This window comes from Canis aureus, chromosome 9, assembly GCF_053574225.1.
Source record: "Canis aureus isolate CA01 chromosome 9, VMU_Caureus_v.1.0, whole genome shotgun sequence".
NCBI lineage: Eukaryota > Metazoa > Chordata > Mammalia > Carnivora > Canidae > Canis > Canis aureus.
This window is the reverse complement of record NC_135619.1, coordinates 50,231,457-50,245,945: the sequence shown is the minus strand read 5'-3', so window position 1 is coordinate 50,245,945 and position 14,489 is coordinate 50,231,457. Positions and strand designations below refer to the sequence as shown.

General features: G+C 41.8%; 1 protein-coding gene and 1 non-coding gene across 2 annotated transcripts; one reads left to right on the top strand and one right to left on the bottom strand.

The window, feature by feature from the left end:
- Positions 1 to 3,012: 3,012 nt before the first annotated feature.
- On the bottom strand, positions 3,013 to 9,380 carry ACOT4 (acyl-CoA thioesterase 4). Its single transcript, XM_077909935.1, has 3 exons — positions 8,891 to 9,380; positions 7,741 to 7,943; positions 3,013 to 5,494 (listed from the first exon to the last, which is right to left on the bottom strand). Exons 1-3 carry the CDS (start codon positions 9,342 to 9,344, stop codon positions 4,889 to 4,891), a joined length of 1,263 nt encoding a protein of 420 aa, XP_077766061.1. The 5' UTR covers positions 9,345 to 9,380; the 3' UTR covers positions 3,013 to 4,888.
- On the top strand, positions 5,547 to 5,615 carry LOC144321466 (small nucleolar RNA SNORD56). Its single transcript, XR_013387122.1, has one exon. It is a non-coding gene; the product is annotated as a small nucleolar RNA SNORD56 (small nucleolar RNA).
- Positions 9,381 to 14,489: the final 5,109 nt, after the last annotated feature.

Below are 14,489 nucleotides of genomic sequence, written 5' to 3'. Positions count from 1 at the left end.
CCTGTGTCTCTGCCTCTCTCTCTCTCTGTGTGTCTCTCATGAATAAATAAATAAAATCTTTTTTAAAAAAAGGATTATTCTTTTAAAAAATAAAGTGTACAATCCAGTGGTTTTAGTATTTTCACAAGGTGAATTTAATGCTGCTAATTTAAGAACAATTTCATCACCCCAAAAAAGAAACCCTGTCACTCTCCATTTCCCCCCAAGTATCTCTCCACTCCCAGCCCTAGGCAACCACTTATCTACTTTCTGTCTCTATTTATTTGTTTATTCTGGATATTTTTTATAAGTGGATTTATACAATATGTGGTCTTTTGTGACTGGCTTCATTCACTTCACTTTTTTTTTGCATATTTTTTTATTGGAGTTCGATTTGCCAACATATAGCATAACACCCAGTGCTCATCCCGTCAAGTGCCCCCCTCAGTGCCCATCACCCAGTCACTCCAACCCCCCGCCCACGTCCCTTCCAAGACCCCTTGTTCATTTCCCAGTTAGGAGTCTCTCATGGTTTGTCACCCTCTCTGATGTTTCCCACTCATTTTCTCTCCTTTCCCCTTTATTCCCTTTCAATATTTTTTATATTCCCCAAATGAATGAGACCTTATAATGTTTGTCCTTCTCCGATTGACTTACTTCACTCAGCATAATACCCTCCAATTCCATCCACGTTGAAGCAAATGGTGGGTCATTTCTAATGGCTGAGTAATATTCCGTTGTATATATAGATCACATCTTTATCCATTCATCTTTCAATGGACACCAAGGCTCCTTCCACAATTTGGCTACTGTGGACATTGCTGCTGTAAACATTGGGGTGCAGGTGTCCTGATGTTTCAGTGCATCTGTATCTTTGGGATAAATCCCCAGCAGTGCAATTGCTGGGTCGTAGGGCAGTTCTATTTTTAACTCTTTGAGGAACCTCCACACAGTTTTCCAGAGTGGCTGTACCAGTTCACATTCCCACCAACAGTGCAAGAGGGTTCCCCTTTCTCCACATCCTCTCCAACAATTGTTTCCTGTCTTGTTCATTTTCATCATTCTAACTGGTGTGAGGTGGTATCTCATTGTGGTTTTTTTTTTTTTTTAAAGATTTTATGTATTCATGAGACAGAGAGAGAGAGAGAGAGAGAGAGAGAGAGAGAGGCAGAGACACAGGCAGAGGGAGAAGCAGGCTCCATGCAGGGAACCTGACGTGGGACTCGATGCCCAGTCTCCAGGATCACGTCCTGGGCTGAAGGCGGGGCTAAACCGCTGAGCCACCCAGGGTGCCCCTCATTGTGGTTTTGATTTGTCTTTCCCTGATGGCAAGTGATGCGGAGCATTTTCTCATCACGTCACGTATTTTCAAACTTCATCCATTTTGCACATATATCAGTACTTCCTTTATTGCAAAACAATACTCCACTACCATACTAAATTTTAACTATCCATTCATTGACCAATTCACATTTGGGTTATATCCTCTTCTTGGCCATTGTGAATATTGCCGCTGTCAATAGTTATGTACAAGTTTTTATGCATATGTCTCTGTCATTTTTCTTTGCTATAATTTATCTGGAATTGCTGGTCATTGCAATTCTGTATTTAACCTTTTAGGAAAAGCCAGGCTTCCCAAGTGGCTATACCATTTCACAATCCCACCAGCAGTCTATGAGGGGGGGTTCCAGTTTCTCCACATCTTCATTAACACTTGTTTTATGCCTTTTTCTTTTATTTAAAGTAGACTCCATGCCCAACATGGGGCTTGAACTCATAACCCCAAGACCAAGAGTCACATGTTCTACCAACTGAGCGAGCCAGTTGTCCCTGTCTTTTTTCACTATAGCAATTTAGTGGAGGAGAAGCGGTATCTCACTGTGGCTTTAATTTGTGTTTTCCTGATGCCTAATGATACTGAGCATCTTTTCATGTGCTTGTTGGCAATTTGTATATATTCTTGGGGGGGGATGACTATTCAGAAGCATTGCCTATTTAAATTCCCTCAGCCCATGGGATTCCTGGGTGGCGCAGCGGTTTAGCGCCTGCCTTTGGCCCAGGGCGCGATCCTGGAGACCCTGGATCGAATCCCACGTCGGGCTCCAGGTGCATGGAGCCTGCTTCTCCCTCTGCCTATGTCTCTGCCTCTCTCTCTCTCTCTGTGTGACTATCATAAATAAATAAAAATTTAAAAAATAAATAAATAAATAAATTCCCTCAGCCTGAAGTTTGACTCACTCTCCTATCCTCAATCAGATCTCTGCTCAAAGATTACATATTCAGGGATCCCTGGGTGGCGCAGCGGTTTGGCGCCTGCCTTTGGCCCAGGGCGCGATCCTGGAGACCCGGGATCGAGTCCCACGTCGGGCTCCCGGTGCATGGAGCCTGCTTCTCCCTCTGCCTGTGTCTCTGCCTCTCTCTCTCTCTCTGTAACTATCATAAATAAATAAAAAAATTAAAAAAAATTAAAAAAAAAAAAAAAGATTACATATTCAAATATGTCTTCCCTCACTGGTCTATTTAAAATATCAACCTCTCTCTGTCTCTCAAAAAAAAAGAAAACAACAACAACAACAAAGAATAGATGTGTCAAAGATCAAATGATCTAACGTGTGTAATGAAATCCCAGAAGGAAAGGAAACTGAAGATGGAGAAGACAACATATTTCAAGAGATAATGAAACCACACCATGGGTATATCTCCAAATCACTATATTGATCAGAATAAGCCACGTATACATTATCAACTCTATCATTCCATTTCTATAACCTCCAAGAACAAATGAAGCTAATTTATGATGATCAAAGATCAGAAATCATTGTATCACAAAGATGCAAGGAAGAGAGAAAACGAGCAAAGTGAATTTTCTTTGGTGATAAAAAAAAAATCCTATCTTGTTTCCTGTGGGTTTCCAAGGGTATATAGAATTGTTGAACTGAACTGAACACTAAGGATATGTGTGTGATTTTTCAGTTAAAAAAATTGTAAGCAGGAAAAATAAATTTATAGAATGAAAAAAACAAAACAATAATATCACCTCTCTCATCAAGCTTTAATCTTATGGCTTGAGGCAATAACAGAAAAGAAAATAAAAGCTTTCTGTCTACTTTTGGAGTTTTCCACAAGGTACTCAGCAGGTTTATTTCACCTTGACAAAGTAAATGCTATATAATTAATACCTAATACAAATCCATTTGAATAAACATAAGAGATACAGAGTTTAAACAGATTGGTTAAATTGACTTTAATTTTCAGTGACATTTTATTTCATGATTCATTGATGACAATTTCTTAGAACAAGGTTTAATATGTTTATCTTATACATTTACTTTATACCCTGTACATGTACCTACTGTCATTTGAGATTAAGGTGTCCATCTATTATTCTCTGACAGGAAATCAATATTCTGTATGATCTAAACCCATTTTTTAGAACACAAAATTAAACATACTAGGAAAATCAACCTGATATTTTGTCCTTTACTGGATGTACAGTCCTTATACATTTAAGATAGTTACTGATCTGAGTTTAAATTATTTTTCTATCCTCCTTATTCTATACTTTTTATGTTCTTTTAGCTATTTAAATGGTGCCTGGGTGGCTCGGTTGTTTAAGCTGCCTGACTCTTGATTTCAGCTCAGATCATGATCTCAGGGTCATGGGATCAAGCCCTGCATTGGGCTCGATACTCAGGGTGCAATCTGCTTGAGCATCTCTCTCTCTCCCTTCCCCTTTGCCCCTGCCTCCACTTGTACATGCTCTCTTTTACTCTAAATAAGTAAAACATTTATATAAAAACTATTTCTTTACCCCAACTCCTCCCAAAGGATTCTTCTCTGATCTCCATGAGGAAAAGGTCAGTCTGGTTTCCTTATATCAACATCTATCTGTACAGTTACGACCAATGAAAATTCTACTCTGCTACCAGTATTGGAACCAGTAGCAAACATTGGATGGCAATTCTCCCATAGTGATAAAAAAAAAAGTAACCTAGAATTTCTACAACTTTAAATTTCGTCTATCGCTCAAGTATAAAGTAAAAAAAAATCTGGAAGAAAACACTAATTTTAACAGAGGAGATGCTTTTTACTTTTTGTGTTGTATACCTCTAAATGAATCTTCTTCTTAAAAAAAAATGTTTTTATTTATCCATTCATGAGAGACACACAGAGAGAGAGAGAGAGAGAGAGGGGCACAGAGACACAGGCAGAGGGAGAAGCAGGCTCCATACAGGGAGCCTGACGTGGGACTCGATGCCCGGTCTCCAGGATCACACCCTGGGCTGAAGGCGGAGCTAAACCGCTGAGCCACCCAGGCTGCTCTAAATCTTCTAAAATTGGTATGTTACATTAGTAAAATTAATGGAAAAATAATGTATTAAAAATGTTATCTATTTTTAAAAAGATTTTATTTATTTATTCATGAAAGACACAGAGAGAGAGAGGCAGAGGCATAGGCAGACGGAGAAGCAGGCTCCATGCAGGGAGCCTGATGTGGGACTTGATCCCAGGACTCCAGGATCATGACCTGAGCTGAAGGCAGATGCTTAACCAGTGAGCCACCCCAGCGTCCCTTAAAAATGTTGTCTAAAATATATCATTAACACTCATGACATGAATTTAATGTTACCGGGGGGCAACTGATTCACATACGATTACTAAAACACCAGAATATGATCTTGAATTTCTCTCTCTCTCTTTTTTAAAGATTTTATTTATTTACTCATGAGACACACACAGAGAGAGGCAGAGACACAGGCAGAGGGAGAAGCAGGCTCCTTGCAGGGAGCCCGGTGCGGCACTCAAACCCAGGACCCCAGGATCACAACCTGAGTTGGCAGGCACTCAACCACTGCACCACCCAGGTGTCCCAGACCTTGAATTCCCATGTCAACAATAGACCACTATATTACAATTTGGGGGGAGCTATATTCTGGGTACCTCCAAGATGTTTGCAGAAAAAGATCAGAATTTGTTTCCAAGCATCTTCCTGGGCCTTAGAATGAGCCCTTGGCTCCCCACCCCAGATTACAGGTTTGTTCAGTAATTTCTGAATGGAAGCTGGGCATAAAGGAAAGTAAGGAGGCTCGATATAATGCCCAGTCCCAGGATAAGAGATGATCTGAGGTTTTTCCTTTCCATGGGCCTGTAACCGCTCAGAGGCTATTTGGGCATATAACTCACTTCTCCAGTTATGGTCATCCTGACCAACAATGAAGAGGATGGGCCCCTGGGCCTTCTCCATTGGAATCATGCTGGGGTTCTCATGCCCTCCTACGACATCATTCCGTATATCCACAATGTCCAGGATGCCTGAAAAAGCTACCTTGATCCTCCTCAAATCATGGCCCAATGGTGGGATGAAAGTCTGCTTGTAGCGTATGCCTTTGTTTCCACTGAACCCTGATCCATTGATGGAAACTGTGGCTGAGATGTTCTTCAAAAATGAGGCCATGGAAAGACAAATATCAGCCCCTAAAGAAATGCCCAGGAGCCCAATGCCTGGGCCCTTTACCTGGAAGAAAAGAAGAGAGAAGAGTCAAGAATGGATTTCATTGAAAAATATTCTAGTGATGGCAGTATTTTTCATCAACATCAATTCACCTAAAAAGTGTTGATACTTTAAGTCTGAGTTAATCTGAGGGCAGAGGAAAAATGGGGGCTGAGAAGTAGCTGTCCCTTTAGAGGTTGACAGGAAAAAAAAAAAAAAAGTATTCCTGGTTGGCTCAGTTGGTAGAATATATGACACTTAATCTTAGGATTGTGAATTTGAGCCCCACACTGGGCATAGAGATTTTTTTTAAAAGATTTTGTTTATTTATTCATGAGAGACACTCAGAGCGGCAGAGACACAGGCAGAGGGAGAAGCAGGCTCCATGCAGGGAGCCCGACGTGGGACTCGATCCCAGGACTCCAGGATCACGCCCTGGGCTGAAGGCGGCACTAAACTGCTGACCCACCCCTGGGCTGCCCTAGATATTACTTTAAAAAAAGAAAAAAGGTATTACCTATTTAAAACATGTAACTAGAGACACTAACTTTAATTTGTGAATTGGCCACAAGAGTTTCGGACTCAGCTGACAGGAGTTTCTTCCCACATAAAAAATAACTGGGTGAACACAGGGCAAATGAATTGTAAACTCGTTGGCAAGTCTGGGTATTGATTACATATGCTCCAGAGTATCATTCACTAGAGAATGCTGAGTAGTGGAGCCTGTCAAATTCATGTCCTCATTCAGGGGGCCATGATCAAAGTCTCAATGTGCCAAGGTATCTAACTGTGTGGAACCAAGTTCTGTTCTAAGTGAATGATTCATCAAACCCCATCTAAATACACTGGCAGGGATCCCTGGGTGGCGCAGCGGTTTAGCGCCTGCCCTTGGTCCAGGGCGCGATCCTGGAGACCCGGGATCGAATCCTACTTTGGGCTCCCTGCATGGAGCCTGCTTCTCCCTCTGCCTATGTCTCTGCCTCTCTCTCTGTGTGTGTGTGACTATCATAAATAAATTTTAAAAAATTAAAAAAAATACACTGGCAGATGATTAACTTTATGGAAACAAAGTAAGACTTCAGAATCAAATTATATAGTTCTTGGCTTCTGAAATGCGTGGGCAAGTTCTTATCAAAATCAGAAAATTGAAGATTAAAAAATCAAAGTAAAAAGAGTCTGCAGAGAGAAGTAAACAACAAAACTAAAAGACAACCTAAGGAATGGGAGAAGATATTTGCAAATAACATATCTGATAAAGGGTTAGTATCCAAAATTTATAAAACTCAGCACCCAGGGACTTGGGTAGGTCAAGGAGTAAGGCATCTTGATTTCAGCTCAGGTTGTGATCTCAGGATGCTGGGATCAAACTCCACATCACACTCCCCGCTCAGAAGGGAATGTGCTTGCTTGCTTGTCCCTCTCCCTCTGCTCCTCCCCCTGCTCATACTTGCCCTGGTGTCTGCTCTATCTCTCAAAAATATCTTAAAAGAAAATATGCTCAACATCACTCATCATCAGGGAATGCAAATCAAAACTACAGTATTACCTCACACCCGTCAGAATGGCTAAAACCAACAACACAAGAAACAACTCTTGGCAAGGATGTGGAGAAAAAGGAACACTCATGTTCTGTTGGTGGGAATGCAAACTGTTGTAGCCACTGTGGAAAACAGTATAGAGGTTCCTCAAAAAGTTAAAAATACAATTACTTTACAATCCAGTAATCACACTACTAGGTATTTAACACCAAAAATACAAAAACAGGAATTCAAAGGAATACATGCACCTCAATGTTTATTGCAGCATTGTTTGCAATAGCCACATTATGGAAGCACCCCAAGTGTGCATCAACAGATGAAGGACAGAGATGTGGTATGTATACGCAATGGAATATTATGTAGCCATAAAAAAGAATGAAATCTTGCCATTAGCAAGATGGATAGATCTAGAGAGTAGAAGGCTAAGTGAAATAAGTTAGAGAAAAACAAATACCATGATTTCATTCATACGTGGAATTGAAGAAATAAAACAAATGAACAAAGAAAAGAAAAGAGAAATCAAGAAACAGACTCTTAACCATAGAGAACAAACTAAGCCATCTGACAGAGAAAGTGTAAATAGGCACCTAAAGCCAAGGAAGTCTCCAAAAGAAATCTCTGTGAAAGAAGAGTAGAGCAGCTTCAGGGCACCCGGCACAGGTGAGTGCAAAGTGACACCCTCTATTGATGTATTTCTAGAGAGAATGATACAATAAAGGATATCAAGAGAACCTCAGAGTGTTGAAGCATGTAGCATAGGGCTTCTTCAAAGTAGTCCAGGTCTACGCTGTCAATTTCCTTGGGGAGATCTTCAAAGTTATAATAAGCTAGAGCAAAGGTGGCAAAGCCATGACCAGCCAAAAGGCTGGCCCGATACTCCACCAGGCCCCCTCCGATTCCAAAGATATCAATGATTCCCGGGAAAGGTCCAGGTCCTAGAGAAGAGAATAATATGAAGGAAAGGCATTATACAAGAATTTGCTTTTCTTTTAGAGATCTTTCTAAATTATTTAGTGGGTTCCTATGAATCAAAAGGAAAACAACAGCTTTCTGAGTTACTATGCAAAGGGAACATAAGTACCTTGAAAAGAAAATCTACACGGTACCTTCTCATTGATGAGTCTACACTCTATATGATTCTATAAATGATCTATAAGGTTCTAAGAATCTTTAGCTACCAGGGAGAGTAACAAAGTCTTTCACTATGACGACATCAAGGAAGGAGGAATTTCATGTTTTACACAGTGCTGATTCATAGTGCTCTGTTAGGGAATTGGGACATAAAATTAAGAATCTTGAAATAAAGCTTTATGTTGTGTGGCACTGACCCTTGGCTTTGTGTGTGTCTACTGGTATTTCAGATGTCTATTTAGAGAGAAGAAAGAAAAATAGAAACCCAAAGATGGCTTCAGGAGAAAGTCAGTAGAGTCTAAAGTGTGATCTGTGGTACACAGGGACATGAAGAAGTGGACAAGAGGCCCAGTATAGCCAGGACGCTATTGAGGGGTGACATAGCAATAGCTTCCTTGATCGATAGGGCCGATGAGATCTATAGAGTAGTTATTAATAACACAATGGATCACATACCTACCCTCCAGACCCTGTTTTGGTTTTTTTTGAGTTTTTGTTGTTGTTTTATTTTTTAGTCTGCGGAATAACTGTACTCAGCTGAGATATGATAGAGATTAAATGAGATAACTTAATGTAAGCAGAACGCGTTAATGGAGCCCAACAAGTTAAAATACTCCATTTTGGTTGTCTGGCCACTGACCGAGTCCTTGCCAGCTTCTTTGTCCTAAGGGAGGGCTACACCGGCCGGCCGCAGTACCGGAAGCCGCCGGCCACGTGGGCACCGGTCCCGCGTCCCGAACTCCTCACTCACCCGGGGGCAGGAAGAGCGCGCCGCGCACCCGGCCCGCGCGCACCGGCACCCGCCGCACCCCGGGCCGCAGGAAGTGGCGCGCGTGCAGCGCCCGGCCCAGGAGCCGCCCGGCGTCGGGCTCGTGGCCGTCCAGCACCTCCAGCTCCACGGCGAAGGGCGTCTGCACGTCCCGCTTCACGAACCGCCAGAAAGGCGTCTCGGGCTCCAGGGCCCAGAGCAGCCCCATGGGCTCGAGCCCCACGAAGCTGCCGCCCAGCGCGGGCGCGCGCGCCAGGTCCAGGAGGCCGCGGTCGTCCGCCCGGTAGCGCGCGTGGGCCCGGAAGAGCGCGCCCCTCTCGTCGCGCAGGGACGCGCGCAGCGTGACGGGCTGTCCCGGGGCCAGGCCGCGCACGGAGATGCGCACCGGCTCGTCCCAGGCGCAGCCGCCCGCGGGCTCCAGGCTCACCGTCGCCATCCCGGCTGCGCGCCGCGCCGTCTGGACCTCGGGCTGGGAAGCTGCCGTTCGCGCCCGAGCGCGGTCCAGTCCGGGCGGCGGAGCGCGCCTCGCGGGCCCGCGGGGTCAGGCGTCCCCGGGCGCAGCAGCGGCGGGAGGCGGGGCCGCGTCCGGAGGCGTCGGGGCGCTGCAGGCCGGTGGGCCTCGTTCGCGGAACGCGCCGGAGGCTGACGCCGCAGGTGGTTGTCCCAGGCCGGGCGGGGTGCGCGGGGCCTCCTGAAATCTGGGCGTGGTGCTCAGCCCGCCTCCACAAGGCACTCTCCCTCCAGCGGTTCTCATCTTTGTTGGAGTCAAAATTGGGTCACCTACTCGTGGTAAAACCAGAGCTGAATGAGTTTAGGCAAAATTCCAAGAATTCCAGCCCCTCCCTGGAAAGGGCAACTCTGTTTTTTGTTGTTTTTAATTTTTAGCTTATTATATGTACAAAACACACGCCAACCCTCAGCGTACAAGTCCAATGACTTTTCACAACCTGGAATATACCCACGCAACCAAGCACGCGAATCCAGAAACCTCATTACCTGCACTCCAGTAGCCACCCTCATTCCTGCTCCTGGCACCAATCCCTGTCCCCCAAGGTACTCTCCTATTCCGACAAAATGAGTGGTTTAATGGGAATGAATCCTTCGGTGCGTCTTCTTCCCTGTCTTTCTTCTTTCACTCAACATTGTGAGATTATGTGTACTGTTGGGTGTAGTTGTAGATCGTTTATTATCATTGCTAAGTGGTATTCCATTTTGTGCCAGGACAAGTGTTTGTCAGCTTTACTACCAGTGGGCATTTGATCGTTCTCAGATTGAGACTATAGTGCAGTGAACATTCAAGAACCTATCTTTTGTCCAACATAGATGTGCATTTCAGTGGGGTATATACCTGGGAGTGGAATTGCGGTATTATAGGGAATGAATATGTTCAGCCTTAGTAGATAGCAAAAGTCAACCTTTTGAGTGTGACCACAGAAGCAGTACAGGTATACAGTACAGAGATGCACAGCATTTTATTTATACATACAACAATAACTACTCCTTATCAATGCCCAAATGCTTTATATACAAAATTTAACCTGTTCACAAAACACTGGGAGGATTTTTCAAATATTGCAGAGGAGGAACTTGAGGCTTGGAGAATACTTAAGCCACTGAAGTTATCTAGTGACAGAGCCTTAACTAACTCCAAATGTGGAATTCAAAGTTGTGCAGCAGCATTCTGGTGAAGTAAAATCCGAGTTCTAGCTCTGGCCTTATTAACTAGTTCTGCAGCGTTAAGCAAGTGTTTTATTTCTCTGGGTCTCATAGTTCTTGTAGGCAACATGGTAAAAGTCTCTCATAGAGGATCAGACATGGTAGTGTATGTGAAAGTCATAGAATATGTGAAGCAGAAAAGTAATGTTTGATTTCTTTTTTTAAAAGATTTTATTTATTTATTCATGAGAGAGAGAGAAGCAGAGAGAGAAGCAGGCTCCACGCAGGGAGCCCGATGTGGGACTTGATCCAGGGACTCCAGGATCAAGCCCTGGGCTGAAGGCAGATGCTCAATCGCTGGGCCACCCAGGTGTCCCTAATGTTTGATTTCCTAACCACCAGAGACTGAGCATGTGTGTTTCATTTCTCATGGTCTCCAAGTAATTGCCACAGGTTTGCATATTAAACTAATCTGTATTACAAAAATCAAAATAAAAATTTCCTCTTTTTTAGAGAAAAAAGTACATTTATTTGAAACAGATGTAAGCAATACTGAAAAGTTTAAAATGTGAAATGATAGAATCTCTTCTCCTTCCAGTTTCTCCTTTCCCCCAAAGATAGGTGCATACATCTTGATTTTTTTCTGTATGCTTGCAGTATATAAGCATATGGGTGTGTGAACATACTATATCTACTGTTCTGCAATTTGCTGACCTATGTTTTCATTTTTCTGTATGTACAGAAATAGAATTGATGGGTCATGTGGTAATTCTATGTTAAACCTTTTTGAGGGGCTGGCTGCCAGCTTGTTTTTCAAAGTCCCACTTGAAATCCCACAGCAGTGTATGAAAGTTCCAATTTCTCCACATTTGCCAACATTTGTTATTATCTGTTTTCTCATTATAGACATCCTAGTGGGTTATAGTCTCTTTATAGTTTTGATTTGCATTTTCTTGATCTAATGATGTTGAGTATCTTTACATGTACTCATTAACCATTGTATGTCTTTGGAGAAAGGCTATTTATTTAGATCCTTGTCCTGTTTTTTTGAATTGGTCTGTCTTTTTATTATTGAGTCAAAAGACTTGTTTATTGTGTATACATGTTCTTTATCAAAGAACATGTGATTTACAAATATCTGCCCCCATTCTGTGAGTTCTCCTTTTATTATTTTTTTAAAAGAAAGGTATTTTTTAAAAGATTTTATTTATTTATTCATGAGAGACACACACACACACACACAGAGGCAGAGACATAGGTAGAGGGACATGTAGGTCTTTGATTTATTTTGAGTTAATTTATGTATGGTTTGAGGTAGGGATCCAAATTCACTATTTTGCATGTGGATATCCAATTGTCTCAACACCATTTATTGAAAATATCTTTTTTTTAAGATTTATTTATTTATTTATGAGGGTTGCAGAGAGGAGAGGCAGAGACATAGGCAGAGGGAGAAGCAGGCTCCCTGCAAGGAGCCTGATGTGGGACTCGATCCTGGAACCGGGGATCACAACCTGAGCTGAAGGCAGACACTCAACCGCTGAGCCACCCAGGCAACCCTGAAAAGATCATTCTTATTTTCTTGGCACCCTTGTCAAAATTCAACCGACCGTAAATGTGAGAGTTTATTTCTGGACTCTCAGTTTTATTTTGTTGATCTTTATGTTGGTTCTATGTGTGTATCACATTGTCTTGATTATTGTTGCTTTATAGTAAGTTTTGAAATTGGGAATCATCCAACTTTACTCTTTCAAGATTCTGGGTTCTTTGAATTTCCATGGGGATTTTAGGATCAGCTTGTCAATTTATATCAAGAAGCCAGCTGGAATTTTGTTGGAGATTGCATTTAATCTGTACATCAATTTGCAGAGTCTGCCAGGGTGACCATAACAAATCACACAGAGTGGTGGTGTGAACAACATAAATTAACTTCCTGTTCTTCTAGAAGATGGAAAACAAGATCACAAGGTGTCAATAGGGTTGTTTTCTTCTGGGGACCATGAGGGAAGAATCTGTTCCAGACCTCTCTCTTGCCTTATGGATGACAATCTTCTTGTATCTTCATGTGTTCTTTTCTCGTGCATGTCTGTGTCCTAATCTCCTCTTTTTATAAGACACTAGTCATATTGGATTAGGGTCCATTCATATGGCCTCATGTAATTTAATCACCTCCTTAGAGGCACTATTTCCAAATACAATCACATTCTGTGGTGCTGAGGATTAGAATTCAACATGTGATTTTTGGGAAGCCAATATTCAGTCCCATAACGGGAACAGTGCCATTTTAAATAAACTAAGTTAATTAAGATGTAATATTAAATCTTCTGATTCATGAAGTGGGATGTTTTTCCATTTATTAGGTCTTCTTTATTTTCCTTCAACAATATTTTATAGTGTAGGAAATGCTTTTGAGGATACTCATATAGATACTCTCAGATTAGAAAAATCACTTCCCTTATTTTCTTCAAATACTATTATCACTTATATTTTAAAGTGAGCTTATTAAATGCAACAAGTTTAGAATTGTGTCTTCTTGATGAATTGAAATTTTTTTAAAATCATGATCTTTATCTTTGGTAATACTTTATTTTTTGCTTTGAGCTCATTTGGACTGATTAATACAGCTACATCGGTTTTTTTTGTTGTTGTTTTTAGTATTTGCCACGTGTATCTTTTTCTCTGTTTTCCCTTTTTTTTCTTTTTTATTGTTTGTTTATTTATTTATTTATTTATTTATTTATTTATTTATTTATGATAGCCACACAGAGAGAGAGAGAGAGAGGCAGAGACACAGGCAGAGGGAGAAGCAGGCTCCATGCACCGGGAGCCCAACGTGGGACTCGTGGGACTCGTGGGACTCGATCCCGGGTCTCCAGGATCGCGCCCTGGGCCAAAGGCAGGCGCTAAACCGCTGCGCCACCCAGGGATCCTCCTTTTTTTTTTCCTTTCTTATATTTTTAAGTATTTGGTATGTCTCTGGGAAAGAACTGTAATAAATTTTTTAAAAAATCAAGTCTGAGGATGCCTGAGTGGCCCAGCGGTTGAGCGTCTGCCTTTTGCTCGGGTGATGATCCCATGTCCAGGGATCGAGTCCCCCATTGGGTGCCCTGTGAGGAGCCTGCTTCTCCCTCTGCCTATGTCTCCGTCTGTCATGAATAAATAGAATATATTTTTTTAATTAATTAATTAATTAAAAATCAAGCCTGGTGTTCCATTTATGTTAATAGGCAAGTTTGATCCATCAATAATTATTGATTAGGGATATATTCAGGTATTACTGTCATTTTATTGTGTGCTTTCTCTGTGCTGCTTTTGTACTTTCTTGCCCTCTTTTGGGTTGATAAAATTTCCTTTTTTCTTTTCTCTTTTATTTATACAGAAATCAAACTATTTTTTAGTGGTTACTGTTGAATTTTTAAAGAGGTAACTGTTTACTGTTAAAATGTTTACTGTTAAAATGTTAACAGAGTGAAGAGTTAACATCCTGACCTCTCAGAAAATAACAAAGACCTTAGAATACTTTAGCTCTCCGCCAACTTTTTCATCTTTAATATTTTTGTTGCTGTTTCTGTTTAATATCTGCTTTGATTTTTTTAAAAGGGTTTTATTCGGGGGGTGGGGGTGACTGGGTAACAGGCACTGAGGTGGGCACTTGACGGGATGAGCACTGGTGTTATTCTATATGTTGGCAAATTGAACACCAATAAAAATAAATTTATAAAAATAAAAAAAAACAAGAAAAATCTGTTCAAAATATAAAAAAAAAATAAAGGGTTTTATTTATTTATTTGAGGGAGAAGCAGAGCACAGAGGGAGAGGGAGGAGAAGTAGGCTCCCCACTGAGCAGAGAGCCCGACATGGGGCTTGATCCCAGGACCCTGAGACTGTGACCTGAGCTAAGGCAGATGCCTAACAACTGAACCAC